We start from the raw sequence: 18,226 nt of genomic DNA on the forward strand, positions 1-18,226 counted from the left end.
CTGCCCTCAGCCTCCATAGACTCTCATCCTAACTCAAATCCTTCCTAAAGTTTATGATTGCTGCAGTTTACAGGGTTGATCAGGATTATTCACAGCAACAGTGGGAAGAGGCGTTCAGCCACGAGATGTGGTTAAATAACTCACTCTTTAAGTAAACCTTTGGCCTGTCAAAGTCCGGTACAGACTTACACACAGATAGATAGATAACATCTGTAAGAAGAGGCAAGAACCTCCTTTCAGTACGGACTTCCACAGGACCTGAACAGGTGAGTAGCATCTACCTGACCTGCAGAGAATTATTAGAATCTATAACTGTGATACCTTCAAAAGTGCATCAGTTTGTTATTTCAGTTTTTAATTTTCAATCTCGATATCATTATCATGCTCTATTTGTTCTAATTGCTGACTTTAAATTTTAGTATGCTGTGAATAATTCCCCCCTTTTATATTATTGTCCTGATCATATTAAGCTCCAAAAAATACATATAGTTTATACACAGTCAAAGCTGGTATCTGTAGAATTGCTGTAATTAATGAAAGCTGCATCTAGCAATCAGGCAAATATGTTCAGAGGTCAGTATCAAATAATTTTTTTGTATTGGATTTTTATTAATTAGAAAACAAATCGAATTATAGGCTCTATAATCATAAATTGCTATGATTATAGAATACATCACCATGCAATCTGAAAATATCATAACTGATCGAGAGCTATAGTAACGTTGGTTAGTTATGGGTGAGGTATTACGTAATCTCTGATGGATTTTAAAATGATGATAATGCATAGGGCATATCATTAGTGTTAAATGAAAAACAAGTATCTCCATTTTTGTTGATTTTTAGGTTATACAGAATTTGAAAACCGAACTTTTCCTTAAAATGCATCAATTTTTTGATAAAGATCCTGAAAGAAATTCTGCAACATTACCTGAAATAAACTTTTTTTTTTATTTCCATTGAAAGTTAAGGTTTTGGGATCTCTCTTTCCCTTAAAGTTGCTTTTTTGGAAATGCATGTTTTTTTATTGGACAGCATTGATATGTCCAGTGCTAAATTCATATTTCTTGTATTATAGCTTAGTGTAATAAACTATATTAAATATTTTGTCATTCTTCAAGAAAACAATGTATTTTGATCGAAGTATTCTGAAAATGTAAAATTTTTGTGACAGTTATAATATAAAAATCTAGATGACATTTCACACATGCCTCTTCTCTCTTTCTTCACGCTTGGTAAAAATGGCTATTGACATTTTTTTTATTGCGGAGGCAAAGTGCATTCGCTCCAGCAAAGAACGCACTTTACCATCGCACCTCCAGTTTAACAATTAACGATCCGAGAGCAAGAGTACATTCTGTGAATGTCAGCATATTATCTTCTTATTAAACCTGCATGTCTTCAGTCTGGATAGGGATTTTATGGCTCTGGATAATTGCTATGATTTGCACATCTCAAATTACTCACAGTTATCTCTGTACAGCCTCAGGAAGAGATTCATCAAAAATTATATTTAACTGTATATCACTGTATATACGTTACGTATACAAGCCTGTCTGGTCCACCTGTCCATGTTTTTACTGTAATTGCTATAAATTGTACTATCAGTAATGTGGGCCTAATTTAGTACGATATTCCACTGATTTTAGTGGTTGTAAAGTGACTGGTTGAGTAATTTATGGATATTATAATAATGTCACATAATCCAAAGTACATTTAAAGTACATTTAATCTTTAGTGACTTTGGTTGGAGAATAAATATATTATCTATATTTCTTTGCAGTTTTATTTCTCTGCATTAAGTCTAGGTGTTTTTCTTTATTTCCCTTTATTTAATACAGTCAGGTTATAAGTTATGGGAGGGTTATAAGAATGTAAGCATTCTTTTAAAGTATAAAAAAATTAAACCTTAAATTATATGCTGCACCTTGACAGTATCTTTTCTTAGGATTTTTATTTGTATGTTTTTGGACATTGCATGAATGCATAATTATAATATATAAAGATACAAATTAATAATAATAAAATAATGAAGTCCATTCTTTCATTATTGTGAATGTTTATTTATGAATCTATACTTTTCCGCAGTGTTACGTTAAAGAGATTTAAATGGTGATGTAAGAACACCATTCACCACACCCCGCTGATAAACTTACACTTTTATAGCAGCTTGTGTTGTAAAACAATTTGGCAGGTATGGAATGATAATGCTGGTTATCATTAAGATTAGATATAAACTGTAAAAGGGCACCGAAAAGGTGTGCAATCACTTGCTGGAGGACTTAAAGGGAAGGTCTGGCACTTTTTTTTATAGTTTTTACACTTTTTCATGTAATTATTTATATAAAGGTAAAATCAGTTAGATATCTGTGTGAAAAATCATGTGAAATTAAAATTGTGAATTACGAGAAAAAATACTTTGAAAGATAATTTGAATTATTTACAGTGATGGTCAGAAAAAAAACATTCTCTAAAAAGCTGTTAATGAATCTAATTAATGCCCAAAAAAACTATTTTACACTAGTTGGATTTATTAATAGCTTTTTAGAGAATGTCTTTTTTTCTCATGACCATCACTGTAAACAATTCAAATTAGACAAAAATGGTTACAGAAATGTTGTGAAAAAAAAAACAAAAACAAAACAGAGACATTGTTTTAGAACAGTTTTAAAACTTTTGGCCTTTTTAGCAATTTTTCTTAGCAATTTTTAATAGGCATACATGTTAATTTTATTAACATGAAATTTACGGTATAAATATATAATAAATAAAAATAAAAAAAAGAAGTGCAGGTGTACTGGTGACAATTAAAAAGGTAATTTTTGTGTTTTAGGGCTCACAACCCCTGGTTCTTTTCACCACCATCTAAAAGACGTCTGACTCAGTAAGTTTCTCCAGTATTGTCTAAATCATCTAGTTATGCAGATTTTTTTTTACATTTTATATTTTTAACATAATTTTTTTCCCACCAATTTATCAGAATTATTAGTTAAATTTAGTTTAATTTCTATTTTAACTATATACTTTTTCTCCATTAGGAAACATGTCTGTGCCCAAACCTCGAGTGATCTCTCTCAATAAGCGTGAGGGTCAAAGCTATGGCTTCTTCCTGAGGATTGAACAGGGTGAGGATGGTCATCTGATCCGGGCCCTGGAGATGGGTGGTCCTGCAGAGCTGGCAGGGCTGAAGGATGGAGATCGCATCGTCAGAGTCAACGGCACTTATGTTGACAACCTGGAACACAGCCAGGTATAAAGTTAATATCAAACTATAAACAAGCTTTTAAATTGGAGTAGTTTTATATTAACTTTAGATTTACAGAATGTGATGAAGGGTAACGAGAGGTCACAGCTGTGATTGCTTTTAAACCTTATCAAAGAGATTAGCGGAGCAGCTTTTTGATAAAGATGTTAAAGATGATGAAGATGATATGTGTTTTTTTCATGGTCTCTGAGATTGAACTTTATTATTCTGCTCTGTTTGATTGCGGCAGGTTGCTGAGATGGTTAAGAAAAGTGGAATGTCCGTCACTTTTCACGTCCTGGGGGAGGAAGCTTATAAAAAAGCCAAAATGAATGGAATAAACCTTTCAGACCCGCAGTCTCAACCCAGCCAGGGCCAGACGGTCATGAACGGAGGGTCTGCTCCATCCCCTAAACTCAAACTCTGCTACCTGCAGAAGACCAGCGAAGGCTTCGGCTTTTCCGTCAAATCCACTAAAGGTGAGTGAGCTTATGGAATTTAGCTAAGTAGTTTTAGTGGGAGGTGGCAGGTTTTCGAAAATTGGCCTTGATCTCTCCCCACATCACTAAAAGGGTGATGTCTACAGCACAAGGCGTCTGTGAGCTGATGTATTGGAACCGAGTCGCTTCACTTTCCTCCGAGCATGCTGTAATGCTACTCGGCAATGCTGCATTGGCAGCAGCTTAAAAAAAGGCGGCAACTGGCTTCACATGTATCAGAGGAGGCATGTGCTAGTCTTCACCCTACTGGTGTGTTGGGGCATTACTAGTGGCTGAGGAAAATTGGAGAGAAAATGGCTAAAAATTAGAAATGTTTAAAAAATTTAATCAGGTCTCTTAGTGCCTTTATACATCTAACCTAATTTATGGATGGATTTCTCATTATTCAGTAATATTTGCTAGTAAAGTGGGATCCTGATTTGAGAAAGCCACAGCAGGAAGTTTAAATTTGTTAGAATAGAATAGAATAGAATAGAATAGAATAGACATTTATTGTCCACAATGTGAGGAAATTTATCTTTGATCACTCATGGCATTAAGACACCGACACCATATTACAAATAAAAATAAGCACATAACAAAATACAAAATTACACAATGTACAAATTTCTAATTTCAACTGCATTTAATACAAATTATCTCCTGTAAATATTTCTAGTAGCTCTTGGTATCAACACTGAGGGAGGAGTTGAATGTGGATGATGATGTGAATCAGTGTAGTCCTGTATATTGTAATATAAAGATGCTGATTTTAAGGGTTGATCTGGGTTTCTAGGTGAAATGGGAATCTCCATGATGGACGTGGTTGCTGGAGGAGTTGCTGATAAGTCAGGAGTTAATATGGGAGATCGCCTGGTGGAAATTAATGGAGAGAATGTGGATAATTCTACACATGACCAAGCTGTGGAAAAGGTAATGGTCATTGATTACACTACTGTACTTTTAACCTTCATAACGTAAAAAATAAATGTCATGAAAAGCTGGATAATGTAAGGGACGCCAATTTAGTGAAAATTTAGAGTTGCAAACATTTGAATTTTTAAATATGGCATTGTTCTGTTTTTAAGATTTAATGTTTAACGTTTATCTATTAACTTATAATATATAATTATTCAACTTAACCAGACTGCACTGCGGACATAGCTACATAAAACACAACTGTATAGAATAGAATAGAATAGAATAGAATAGAATAGAATAGAATAGAATAGAATAGGCTCCAGACCTAGGCCACCTCATACCACCAGGGGGAGCCCTCAGGTCAATACTGGAGCTAGTCAAGCTCAATGTCTAACAGCTAGAGATCTTCATAAGTGATGAGACAGGGATGCTCCTTGCTCTGTCTTTGCATGTGTGTGACAGAGAGTGTGTGAGCTCCGAGTGTGTGTACTGCCGGGTCCTGTTATCTGTTCTAAAAACATTACATTAAAGCTAAGATTATCCTTCCTCTATTTTTATAAGAACAATTTAATTTAAAGTAAATCTTTAGAAATGTATTGTTACACAGTGTTTATTTTATGTAAATAAATATGCCACAGACTAAAAGTCTTATTATGTCTATGTTTTAATAACTGGAATACCAGATTACATGTATACTTTCATGTAAAAATAGATTCATGACATTCTGCTTAACAGATCAAGGCATCTGGAAACAGCGTGATGTTCTTATTGGCGGATGAAGACACCTACAAATTCTACAAGAACAAACGGATCACAATGGGGTCTGGGCTAGCCAGTGTGAAGCATCTCCCAATGAAGCCCCGCATTGCTGACATGACCAAGGGAGCAGATGGATACGGCTACTTCCTTAAGGAAGACCCAAAAATGCCAGGTATGGTGAAATAGTTTACTGCTCTTGACTGCTTAGTTGACGTTCTTTCTTTCAGTAGCTGTTCTATATCTCTCAGCTTGCCCAGAAGTGCACGTGTTCAGCATGTTCTTTAGAAGTAGCTTAACCTATTGAGACCCTGCGTCCTCATAAGGGAACATTACATTTCAGCTTCTCTGCACCATGATACTGCACTTTCCTTAAAACCTTGACCCTTTGACCTCGTATGAAGACACTGCCCATACCATTTAGTGTCCAGTGACAACATTACACTCAAATGATTGCATACAAGAGGGCAGGAATCCCTGTCAAAAATTTCTACAGCCAGGCCTGACAGAAACATGGGCCAGATAAAAATATCATCTCATCTTATGTTGGATATATAGTTTGATTTATAGTTTATTTATTTTATTTTTTTGTCTGTTAATGGGTCCTTCTGATCCCAAATGGCAAGGATCTTTTTTTTTTTTTTTTTTTTTACGAAAAAATAAACTACTGTCTCCATATGTGGACATTGTTATTGTTGCACCTGTACAAAAACAGTTTAGTTTTGTATATTTGTTAGGTCCTAATAATCACAAATATTTAAGAGAAATTAAAAGTGCATATCAAGCAAATGTCTGGGTCCAAGTGTGCAGGCTTAGAGTAAGTGGGTCTTAAACCCACAACAATTCTTTGTTTTTTTATTTTCTATAAAACAAGTTCACTGCAGTGTTTTGTAATCTTTAGGTCATTTTATCGGAGAAATAGACCGGAAGAGTCCTGCAGAGAGAGCAGGACTGAAGGAGATGGACCGGCTGGTGGCTTTGGAAGGAGAAGAGGTAGATCAGTACACACATGAGCAGGTAGTGGATAAAATACGCCGGCTTGGAAACAGATGCTGCCTCCTGGTGGTGGATGCTGAAACAGACAAAATGTACAAAATGGTGAGTGTTTTTTTTTCTTCTTCTTTTAGTAAGAATGTGTGTTTTTTTTTGTTTACAGTCATAGGCAAGAATAGACATCTATTTTAGATTTTAAAAAATGCTCAGTAAATTAAGTATAAGTGTGGCTTGTTTTCTTCAATGCAAAACGCCCAAATACTGAAATCTGAAGATATTAAACTGCAAATAGAATTAAACTACATTGCTAGTAGTTTAAGCATAAACTGGGTTCTACCTTTAGGGCATTTTACCTTTAGTAGATGCCCTTATCCAGATCCATTTAAAACATTGCTTCATTTTTTAGTAAAAAAAATATCCATAGCTAGTTTATACAGGCTAGTGATAAAAGACACATCAGAACAGATGCTGTTAAATGAAAGTCTGTATAGATACCTAGAAAAAAGTGAACAAAATCTGCTGTTCGGACACTTATAGAGATTTCCACTAAATTGTGAACCATTCAGCGCATTTCCAAAAATTACTTCTGGACCCAACAAAAAGTTTTGTAGATTTTTCGGCACAAACTGAGATGATCTGTGGGCATGTCTAGTTGTACAGGAGCCGCCATTCAAAGATCCTCTGTTGATGTTCTGTGACAAATCTTTGGTTCCACTAGAACTGGTGCAAACGTGGGCTGATTGGCTGAAAAGCACTAAGGTTCTTACAGGCCTGAACAGAACCAGAAGTTCATTCAACAATCTTGGTGTCAGGACAGAAAAAAGTCTAGATAGAGCTGTCTTAGATTGTATTACAGGCCAGAGAGGATATTATTGGTCATTAGTGTGCGTATTCTTATTACTATTTTATATGGTATCCTGCCACAGGGTGCTGCATCTCCTCTACTTTACTGGGAGGAAATGAGGGGTTCCCTGCCTAAGCCAAGTCAGCCTCAGCCTGAGCCTGAACCTAAACCAGCTCCACCACCATTCCCAGAAGCAACCCCAGCCCCAGAAACACCATTACCTGCAGTACCACCTTATCCCGGTGAGGAATCCTACAAACCCAAACTGTGCCGCTTGGTGAAAACCTCGACTGGATATGGATTCCACCTCAACGGCATTCAAGGAGTCCATGGACAATACATTAAAGATGTAAGAATAATCCACGCAATCTTAGTTGTCACAAGTTTGATCTGTATATCAAATTTTAATATACAGTTTCCCAGAAAGAGATTAAGCCAAGTCCTAGACTATGCTGCATTTTAATTGAGAATTTCCATTGAAAGGAAAACATAGTCTATAAATAGGCTTATAGGTCTCAGTTCGCTAAAATAAAATAAAAAATTCTTGTTTTTTGTTAAATACTATAGGTCTTTATATGCATTCTGCATTTAAAACTGTTTCTCAGCCTCCATTGTCTGCAGTAGCCAGTAAAAAAAAATCCTCAGAAATGCGAGTTGATCAGAGAGACGTTAGGTTGTCTATGTCAACCAGTGACTTAATGGCCTCGCCCAGCTTGGCCCAGGACTGCCCACAAGCAGCGCTGAACCCGGGCTACAGCATTAGAAGCTATAGCTAAGGAGGAGCTTACAGCTCTGTTTACACAGCTACTTAACGTTAGCTATCTTGTGTAAGTAACTCTAGGTTTACATTAGAGAAGCACGGTTTGACAAGGCGGCTCAACGACAGAACACCGGTCAAAGCGGGCGCAGTTCGGATTTTATGATATAGAGTGGACTCTGGGGCTTCGACGTGGTAAAACTGGTCAAGCACCAAATCACTAAGTCTGAGGTAAGAGTTTAGTAGCGTTAATTTAGCTTACAGAAACATTATCAATGCCACAGGGAGGGGGATGGTGGCGTCGCGGCCGCGGATGGTTATGGGTTAAGTTTAAGGGTTAACTTTCAGTTCTATATTTTTAACTAAGGCTGTCTCTCTGAAAACATTTAGTCCTTTGAGTTTTAGATCTGTAAAATTGACTGTGGGGAAAGGCAGGCAGGCGTTCTCTGCTGCAGTGCTGTTAGCCAATCAGAGGTGATAGATTTGCATGTATAAATATTCATAAGCAAGAGACAAAACCTGTCTTTCTTCAGAGACCTCTAATTCAGAGATCTAAAACAGGGCTAAATAGAAATACCTGAGCACTTAAAATGAATTTAAAAACGATGGAATGAGACCTTTAACAATCTCTGTCCAGGAAACTAAAGACTCTGAGCCAGCCTTGTTATTTGCTTCATAAAGCGATATAGTTATTAGTAGCTAATGAAGCATTTTCTGCTGTGTTGACAGGTGGTAAAAGGTGGCGCAGCAGACAGAGCTGGACTGGAGGATGAAGACATTGTGGTGGAGGTCAATGGTTTGAACGTGGAAAAGAGCACACATGATGAAGTTGTGAAAATGATCCGGAGCAGTGGTGACACACTGGTCCTCCTAGTGGCTGAGAAGGCAGCTTATGACCATCTGAAAGCCAAAGGAGTCGCAATTACCCAACAGCTGCTGGATTCAGAGAAAAACACACCAGAGCCATGTGTACCTGCCATTACCCCTGCCATCACTGCCGCTGCAGCTCCTGCACCTGCCGCCGCATCCCCTGCACCTGCTGCCGCAGTTCCTGAACCTGCTGCGGCATCCCCTGCACCTGCCGCTGCTGCCGTCGCCCCTGCCATGCCACAAGAAGAACAAAACAAAAGATCATCGACCCCGCCAGCACAGCCTCGGGCAAGGGTTAGTGCCATCATAACATTACAACCGTAACTACATATCTGAGATCTTTACATTTTGTGTGAGCTGTACAAAGGGAAACACATTGGCTGATTTTTATTTATAAGACTCTCTCCGGTCAATTGCCAGAATATATCACTTAACTGATAAATGCAAATAACAGTAATTATCAGACTCGCTTTAGGGGCTGGATCACTTAAGTTTTATTGAACTGCGAAAATCTGCTTTTAGCTCCAGTGCACCAGTGAGCTGGAAACTCTAAAACTCAGCTCACTGATGTAATTAAATTAAACTGTCATTAAACGTTTCATATCTAACCACCTTAAGACAACCTGTACCTGTTTTACTTAATCTTATTTATTCTTAACTTTTATTTCTAATTTTATTTCTTCTCTTAGTTCTGTACTTCCTTTTTATTTCACTTTTTATTTAAATTGTTTTAAATTATTGCTTTTTACCTTATTTTGATTTTGGTTCTTTTATTACTATTATTTATGCAGTACCACTTACTAAATGGCACCACTTACTTTGAGCACCACATACTAAGTGGTGAGCACCACTTGCTAAATGGTGAGCACCTGATAAGGGTAGCTAGCAAACTATAGTTTAAACTGGCATATGTTCCACAGTGAAACAGTGTTGTTAGCTAGCTAGGTTAGCTAATGTTAACTATATTTCAGTGGGAAACGTTTTTAGCTAACGTTAGCTAGGTTAGCTAACGTGAACTATTTTATTTTAGGGTTGAATGTTTTAGTTAATGTTAGCTAGGTTAGCTTATGTTAACTATATTTCAGTGGGAAATGTTTTAGCTAATGTTAGCTAATTTTACTACTTTAATTCAGTGGGGAATGTTTTAGCTAACATTAGCTAGGTTAGCTTATGTTAAGTATTTAATTTTAGTGGGGAATGTTTTAGCTAGGTAGCCAAAGGTAGCTTTATCACTTTACCACTTCCTATATGGTGCTCACCACTTTTTACGAAAATAAATAAATAAATAAATACACCACGTTCTTTAAGCAATTCAAGGACTACATTAAATATTTTGCAGTAACTGATTGGATTTTAAATGGTTAGTTAAAATGATATTTTTCAGGTCATAAAATATTTGTAGTGGGTTAAGTAAGTTAGCAAAAGTAGCAAAATGTTAGGAACGCCTGTTTTACTGTATCTCTTTACTTTACTGAAACCATTTAAACATCTGCAAACAAGATTACTTAAATCTAAAATCAATAATTTGTATCACAATATCAATATCACTCACAAATGTTTATCTCTCATTTAACTATGATCTCTCTTTCTTCATTTTAGACCCCGTCCGTATCATCTACGTCCTCATCAGACAGCGAGGATGTGAGGCTTTGAGAACATCACTGCATGTCCTGCATGTCATTCTCATATTTATGTCATCGATTTACATCACAAAGTTAAAAGCATGTCTAGCAAATGGTAAATGATAACCTGGCTTTAACAGAAACTTTCTTTGGTGGAATCCTGGATTCTCCCCTCTTTAAAAATCTGAATTACATTAATAAAGCCGATAAATAAAAAGGAGCAAAATCAATTCAAAAAATATTTATTATAAAAGCATCTGAGGGTCTCCCCAACTTCCACATAAAAGATGATGGATGATAAAAAAAATGACTGGCACAACTGTGATGCACTTCTCCAGGTAGTTTCCATGATCTGGTGGGTTTTCTCTGCTGTAATGATCTTTCTCTGTATTGGTGGCAATTCGAAGGATAAAAATGCTGTGATCATTTTGGAGAAAAAAAAAAAAACTGTTTTATGCCATTTATGAGAGAACTCGTTTGTTTAATAAACTCTGAACCTTTTCTCTTCACACATTTTATTTGTACTGTGCAGAAACACTTTAAGTACTTTCCAGAACATAACACTATATGGACAAAAGTATTGGGACACAACTCTTAAGCACAGAATTCAGGTATTTCTTTAGTCCTATTGTTGCAGGAGAATAATATCAAGCACCTAGCCATGCAGTCCGACTTTATAAACATTAGTGAATGAACTCGTGATTCTAAAAAGCTCAGTGAAGTCGTAATAGCTCGGTACTGTTATAGGATGCAGCCATTGCAACTAGTCAGTTATTATTTAGATATATTCCATCATCAACAGTAAATGGTATTACTAAAGAGTGTGGAAGCCTATAATTTTAGAATGCAATATCACAAAAGCTCTTGTCTGTGTACAAAGTAAGTGTTCCAATACTTTTTGTCCAAATAATGTATTTAATGTATTTAGCTGTCGAGAACTGATAAGCTGTTAAGCTCTTTAGACCATAAGCTTACGTTTAAAGGATAAATATTCAGCCATGAGTCACCTGGTTGTAATAAAAAACTGTATAAGATAATAAAAATGAACTGACCTCGGAAATAAAATCTCAATGTTCAGTCTCTGCTGTTTTACATTTTGAGATTGAGAAGGAGTTCTTAAGGTACATTTATTGTTTTACATTGGAATAGCAACCTTATCATTTGTTTGTACATATACAGCTCTGGAATTATTTTTTTTTTTTTTATAAAAATCTTTTTTTATACTAGTCCAAAAAAAAAAATAAAGACAAAATAAGGTTGGAAAAAAAATATTTATAAACGATTAAAAAATAAAAAATAAAAAGTGAACACTGAAGAAAAGCTGTATTTAATTTAACATTTTACCCGATGCATGCAAATAGAATTTGATCCAAACTAGACAATCACCTTCACTGTTCACAAACCCAAACCCCATTAAACATCAGTCTCTAGGCCCTTCCTGATTCAGGAAGTTCAGCCCCAGTAGAAGTAGTAGTAAAGCCCTCATGCAGCAGTCTTCTTGTTGTGATTGGGGGATGTGAGTAAAGGTCACAGGGTCATGTGCTTCTCAGGTGCCTGCTTGTGCGCCAGGTAGAGGAAGAGGATGCTGGACAGAGCGCTCACGAGGAAGATCACGTCAAACCAGCGATGATAGAAGTTAAACTGCAGTTCTCCCAGAACCTCCGTCACAATGCTGCGATACTCCAGAGGCATGCTCATACGCATCAGCAGCACCGACGATACAAAATACATCCCCTACAGCACGGAAACACAGGGGGAATAAAAATATTACTTTCCCTAAGTTAGTTTGACTAATATAGTTTCAGATATATTCAGTTGAATTTATGTTATTTACCATGATCTGGGCCAGAACCAGCACTATTACATTGGACGACTTGCTGCTGGAGATAGCATAGAAAAACTGGAGACAAAAGACCAAGAATGAATGGAAGTGTATGCATTCATCGATTCATTTTAATCACAGTCTCAGAAAATCTAACATTATAACAGAAGGGGGGAGAAAAAAAACACTCAACAGAACATTTATTACAACTACTTATTAAATAATAATGCAACAATCAATACGAAACCCAAAAAAGTCTCTAGGTTTACCTTAGTCAGAGTGATTAAAAGGCCTCGTATGGACGTAACAATGATGATTCCCACCAGAATAAACGAAATGTGCTGAGACCAGAACTTCACCTACAGAAAGGAGATTTGTGAGTGATCTGTTAAAAAACATCAACCTGCTCTGTGTTTATTATGAATGAGACAAAGTAGAACAGAAACTTTCACAATAAGAAGCTAAATGACATTATGGTTAAATGTGTAAGGTAGTATTTTTGAAAAGAAAAGATGTTTTTGTTTTCTGACTTGGAGCAGCTTTAAATAATATTCTTCTATTATTCAAAATAGTTAGTATTCTGCATTTGTAGCAGAGCTGGGCAATCTTCCTTTTCATGAAAAAAATGTAAAATTCTGTGCAGACTAGGCCAAACTTGGACTTGGCATAATCACTGTCTGAGAAATTTCCCTACAAATCCAACCCCTAAGAAACACAAAAGAGTTTCTCACGTCAAACTGAATCCCCAGATAGTTGACAGTGATCTCAATCCCTCTTGTCACAGGATCCGTCTTCCCGACTCGGTCAAACACTATATTGATTGTGGCCTAAAGAGAACATTAGGTTAACATTATATTGTGGGTTTATATTGTTCTCATTGTGTGAATTAGAATATAAATGCATGTTAGACTAAGATACATTACCATGAAGATCTTCCACACACAGTAGATGGAGAAGAAGTATCCCAAGAAGTTGAAGTACTTCCCCTGGAAAGTCTTCGAGTATTCTATCCGTTCCTAATGACGCAAACAGAACACACAATATTCAATCCACTCATTTTGCAAAACTACATTACAAAAAACACATTAAACTAAAATAACAATATTAAAAGTTTTTTGTCTACATGCTTTAAAATATTGGAGAGCCCCAATCACTCCAGAAGCAAAGACGAACATACAAATCCGAGGTAGACACAGAGGCTGACACACAAACCCACCAATCAGACATGGCAAATGGCTATATTACTGCAAAGTTATAAATGTAACCTTACACCAGAGCATTTGTCACCCCCAGAGAGTAAAATAATCTCTTCTTTATAAAGAAACAAATGTTGTTCACCTATGTTCTCTTGTTGTTCTCCTAAACCACTGTTTCTAACTAACCGTTATGAAAGACTTATTCAGTTTGTTGAGGAAATAATTGTTATTTAATTTAAAATGGGTGTGAAATATATATTCTTCACCTTTGTAGCCTGGAGGTCCACTGTTTCCAGGAAAAGCTGCCTACTGAGTTCCTCTAGAGCCACAACCTCCTGCTGGATTAGAGACAAGTCTGCAGGTTCTTTATTAAGGAGCCTCAAATACATTCATCAGGTGAGGCACATACATATAAATATATATATATATATATATATATATATATATATATTCAGAGTGAAGCTGAAACTATAAGATGTATAATACAGTTATTTCTGCTGACAGGCCAACAGGTCCCAAGGTTAAGACTACAGTCCTTAACTACTGCATATCTCTGCTTCTAACCACCTGTATCAGTCAACAACTCACTGACCTTAAAGAACATCTCAGGTTACAGGTTACACCACAGTGTAACTGATGTAAACAGCCTTAAGAACATTGAACACAAGGATACTCTCACTGCCTGAAGGTGCAGATGTAACACTCTTGATCATGCCCCAGAATCCAGTCTGCTTATTTTGGTCCTCTCCTCTCTGGTACATCTGCCTTCTCGTCATGGCAATCCTACACAGAGAAAAAAATTCTGAAGACTGTGATGCTACTGTAGGTGCTCCACCAAATGTTACACTGACAGGTGCGTGATAACAGGTGTTAATAATGGTCACTTACAGGCCTGTCACAATAATTATATTACAGATTTATTGTAAAATATATGGACTTAAGCTCAATAATGTTGCTGACTTCAATACTGTGCATTGTGATGAGAGAGAAAAGTCAGGTTGAGGTATTGAGGTAAATGGCTCATTAAGGTGACAGTGTTTCTATTTCATAAATGTTCTATTTATTTAGGATATTTAAACATTTTAAAACATTGTACACTTTAATTCCAAAAAGTAACAAGTTAATCACTCTTTAAAAAGCTGTAACTGCATTGTTAGACTATAATAACCAAACATTATCCTCATATCTGAGGCTAAAAATGTTTTTAAATGACAATACAATTTTAGTTTAATGCAATGATTTATGGCACAATATATTATCCAAAACATTGGTTGTGACAGGACTACTCATTATTCATCTGTTCTTTCCTTTCCTAACTCACCTCTTCTTCTTACTAACAATCATGTCCATGGTCTGGAGAAGTCGTCTTTCCAGAGCTAAAATGTCACTGTCAGTCACATTCCTAGACAAAAAGAGGGATGACATTTTAACGTTTTTAATAGCAGAAGGACATGCAGTACTAATTAATGCTTGTAATGTTAGCATTTCTGTACTCTTGCAGGTACTCTCTGGGTTTTACACACTTACCTGAGAAAATAGGACATGTACGTGTAAGGGCAATTCACGGCACCAAAACCCGACAGCAGAGCCATCAGCGTCACACCGATGACCCCGACTCGACTGATAAGCTGCTCTATGGACAGAATGCCTGAGGAACGGAGGAAGAGCCGAATTACAAATAACAAATCAGCTAAACATCCTTAATCATTTTGTCTAAACAGCATTTGATGCTTTCTAAGGTGAAAGATTTAACACTTACCATGTTTTGGACTCAATATGGGAAACGGGTCTCCAAGTTTCCAGAAAAAATACATGAAGGTGAACCAAACCACACATGAAAATAGCAGCCGCTGTCTTTGCACTAGAAAGAACAGGACAACAAAACACCATTAAAAACAGATAAGACAGTAAAGTGAAAAATACTATACTATTATTTCTAATCTTTAAAAACAAACATCTATCACACACAAATCAGTAATATAAGAGGGCTTTTTTTTATTTCTATTTTTTTTTATTATTCCATTTTCTCCCAATTTACATGGCCAATTACCCATAGTGGCAGTGCCTTAGTCCGCTGAACCATCAGAGCCCCCTACAAAGCATATATATATATAAACATGATGTTTAGAAATTAGAATGAACTTACATAAACGTATGTTACTGACCACAAAGTAGCCAATGTAGAAAGGCACTACGAAGATTAGAACCAGCAGTATGACATATAAATTTAGTTTCCAGTGGAAATATCTGGACCTATAAAAGAGAAAAAATTAATAAAATAATACAAATAAATACAATAAACGTAATAAATAATAAAATTATGTGGGAAATAATAATAAACTTTAGCTTAAAAATAAGACTTACGTGCTACTTAATGCTCCCAGGATTTCAAAGATGATCAGTTCAAACATAGTGCAAGAAAATGCAAACGTGATGGAGAAAACCACTTGCACCACATACTGACGCACCTACAGAAAAACACATTAATGTTCTTTTTTGAAAAGCATAAAAGTATATAACATCCTAAAATGGTGACTGTAATGCTGCTTTAATAATGCTGAAGCTGCAAACTACAGTTCCCTGGAATGATTACAAGACATGGTACAGGTGTGTATGTTACAGGTATACATTCAATAGCATGCCTTACGAGTATCAAGCTGTCGAAGTATCATTAGCAACATTAACAATTATTAAAAACATTAATAAAATCTATAGGCTATAATTATTGCATAGAAGTCCATAAAGCTAGGTAGAAGTTGTGCTTAACAATTTGTGGCTGTTAAAATGTAAAAATCTTCAAGTTTAAATATTAACTGTTTTCTGTATTTTCCAACATTACGTATTTTTTTTAATTAGGATTAAGGTTTCTGGTTGGTTCTCCTGCGGCTGTATAAAAACCTATTCTCTTTAATTGGGGCTGCATGTTGAAATTCGTTACCAAAAAGGCACCAACTGAAATATCTTGGTACTACTGAGTACTGAAAAAAAACGGGTGCCTATTTTTGATACTTTGCATGAAACGTGCATAAACACGCCACAAGCAGAGAGTGCGCATATAAATGCAGATTATTCAAACTGTCCACACACAGCTGCTGTGCTGAAGTCTCAGTCTCTCTCTCTGTCTCTGTCTCTCTGTTTCTCTAATACTATAATATTATCTAGTCTGCCAGTCCTAAACCACACTACACGATTAGTCTTCCTGACAATAATACTGAGAAATTTCAACAAAAAAATTCTTGATTTTATTTCATTTTTAAGTGACTGACACCACAAATATAAATATATTTTAGTTTTAACAGTCTAATGCTGATATGTTTTAAAAAGAAAATTAACTGAAATGCATCCAGTAATATGCTTAGAAAAAACTGTAGTTTAAGCAGTTAAAGTAATGATGTTATTTTGTTCTTAATAAAGCACCACAATCATGCTCATGGTTTGTTTGTTCCAACAAGATCCAAAAGTATGGTATCCTTTCATGGGAACAGTATGAGAATGAGATTACTCGTGTCGAACGTAAATTAAATCCGTTAATTAAATAATAATAATTATCGCTTTTTGTATTTTTTGGTTACCGGTATCTGAAATCTTAAAACGATAACCAGCCCTATCTTTAACCACTGCTATTTATGAAGTATATATAACAGTTACTATTATTAATCAAGAGTTACTATTATTATCATGTCAGAAAGGTGTTATATTTTTACAAACTGAGGGAAGAAATAACGTTACACACCCAAGAGAAACGTTTATTAATTCAGGAAAGCTTTGTGTTCATACCTCATAATCTTTAAACAGCTGCCTCATAAAAAACAGCCACCCGAACCCGAAAAACAGCACCTGCGGAAAAACAACCAGGATAAATTAACGTTAATGTTCGGTTAATGGGTTCGGTTCTGTACTGTAACGCTAAGCAAGTTAGCCTAGCTCCGCTAGTTAGCTCGTGCAGTCCAGCAGCTAGTCCAGCTGACAGCTGAGTTTAGTTTAGCTAGGAAGTACATTAGCTAACTATGTTAGTTAGCTAGCTAAGCTGTTGTTTATGGCAAAACTGTAACTATATTAATCAAAATAAATAACAAATAGATAAGCTCCATACTGAGACTGTTTGCTGTAGCAGCAAAAGCGGAATAAAAAATTAAATCCACTGTTAAATCCAGTGTTTATCTGAGTTTATCTGTGTGAGATGTTAGCTGTTAGCTGGGTTAGCTGTGAGCTGGTTACTAACCTGAGAGGTGAACATAATCACCGAATCTACTAAGAAAGACATCCTGGCCGCTGCAGCTGTGAGGTGAGGAGTTACTGCATGTCTCTGCTGATGTTCTGCGCTGCTGCTCTGTCAGTGCTGAGGTCCACAGATCTCCAGCTTCTCCATAGTGAAGCTCAGATCCCTCACAAACTCCACACACACATACACACACCACTCCGCCGCTTCCGTCGCACCATGACGTCACTACACCCAACCATGTAACGTATTATTATTATTAGTAGTAGTATTTTATTTAATTATAAAACTATTTAAGTGCTGTACACAGTATCATAATACAGTTGTCCTTACTTTTTATGGTTCACGCATTTTTTGATGAAATATGTTACATACCAAAAAAAAAAATTCTCATGGAGTGAATTTTTACTGGATGTCTTTTATTGGAGATATTGAATGAAAAAAACGGAGCTTTTACCACATAAATACTGCGTATCTAACAAGATCAAAATTTGTGGACAGTGATA

At 36.0% G+C, this 18,226-nt stretch overlaps 2 protein-coding genes across 2 annotated transcripts; one reads left to right on the plus strand and one right to left on the minus strand.

The window, feature by feature from the left end:
• The first annotated feature begins 205 nt into the window (after positions 1-205).
• pdzk1 (PDZ domain containing 1) lies at positions 206-11,560 on the plus strand. The gene is made up of 10 exons (XM_007227944.4): positions 206-266; positions 2,831-2,881; positions 3,036-3,247; positions 3,492-3,720; positions 4,517-4,653; positions 5,377-5,572; positions 6,299-6,495; positions 7,317-7,583; positions 8,721-9,155; positions 10,461-11,560. The coding sequence occupies exons 3-10, from the start codon at positions 3,041-3,043 to the stop codon at positions 10,512-10,514; spliced, it is 1,722 nt and encodes a 573-aa protein (XP_007228006.3). The 5' UTR covers positions 206-266; positions 2,831-2,881; positions 3,036-3,040; the 3' UTR covers positions 10,515-11,560.
• Positions 10,918-17,933, minus strand: si:ch73-390b10.2 (Golgi pH regulator). Its single transcript, XM_007227943.4, has 14 exons — positions 17,724-17,933; positions 17,279-17,338; positions 15,866-15,969; positions 15,648-15,754; positions 15,261-15,362; positions 15,029-15,149; positions 14,823-14,903; positions 14,175-14,284; positions 13,768-13,856; positions 13,229-13,321; positions 13,037-13,132; positions 12,575-12,664; positions 12,318-12,383; positions 10,918-12,217 (listed from the first exon to the last, which is right to left on the minus strand). The coding sequence occupies exons 1-14, from the start codon at positions 17,763-17,765 to the stop codon at positions 12,011-12,013; spliced, it is 1,368 nt and encodes a 455-aa protein (XP_007228005.2). The 5' UTR covers positions 17,766-17,933; the 3' UTR covers positions 10,918-12,010.
• Between the last annotated feature and the right edge of the window lie 293 nt (positions 17,934-18,226).

The sequence above is a fragment of the Astyanax mexicanus genome, chromosome 11 (assembly GCF_023375975.1).
Source record: "Astyanax mexicanus isolate ESR-SI-001 chromosome 11, AstMex3_surface, whole genome shotgun sequence".
Lineage (NCBI taxonomy): Eukaryota > Metazoa > Chordata > Actinopteri > Characiformes > Acestrorhamphidae > Astyanax > Astyanax mexicanus.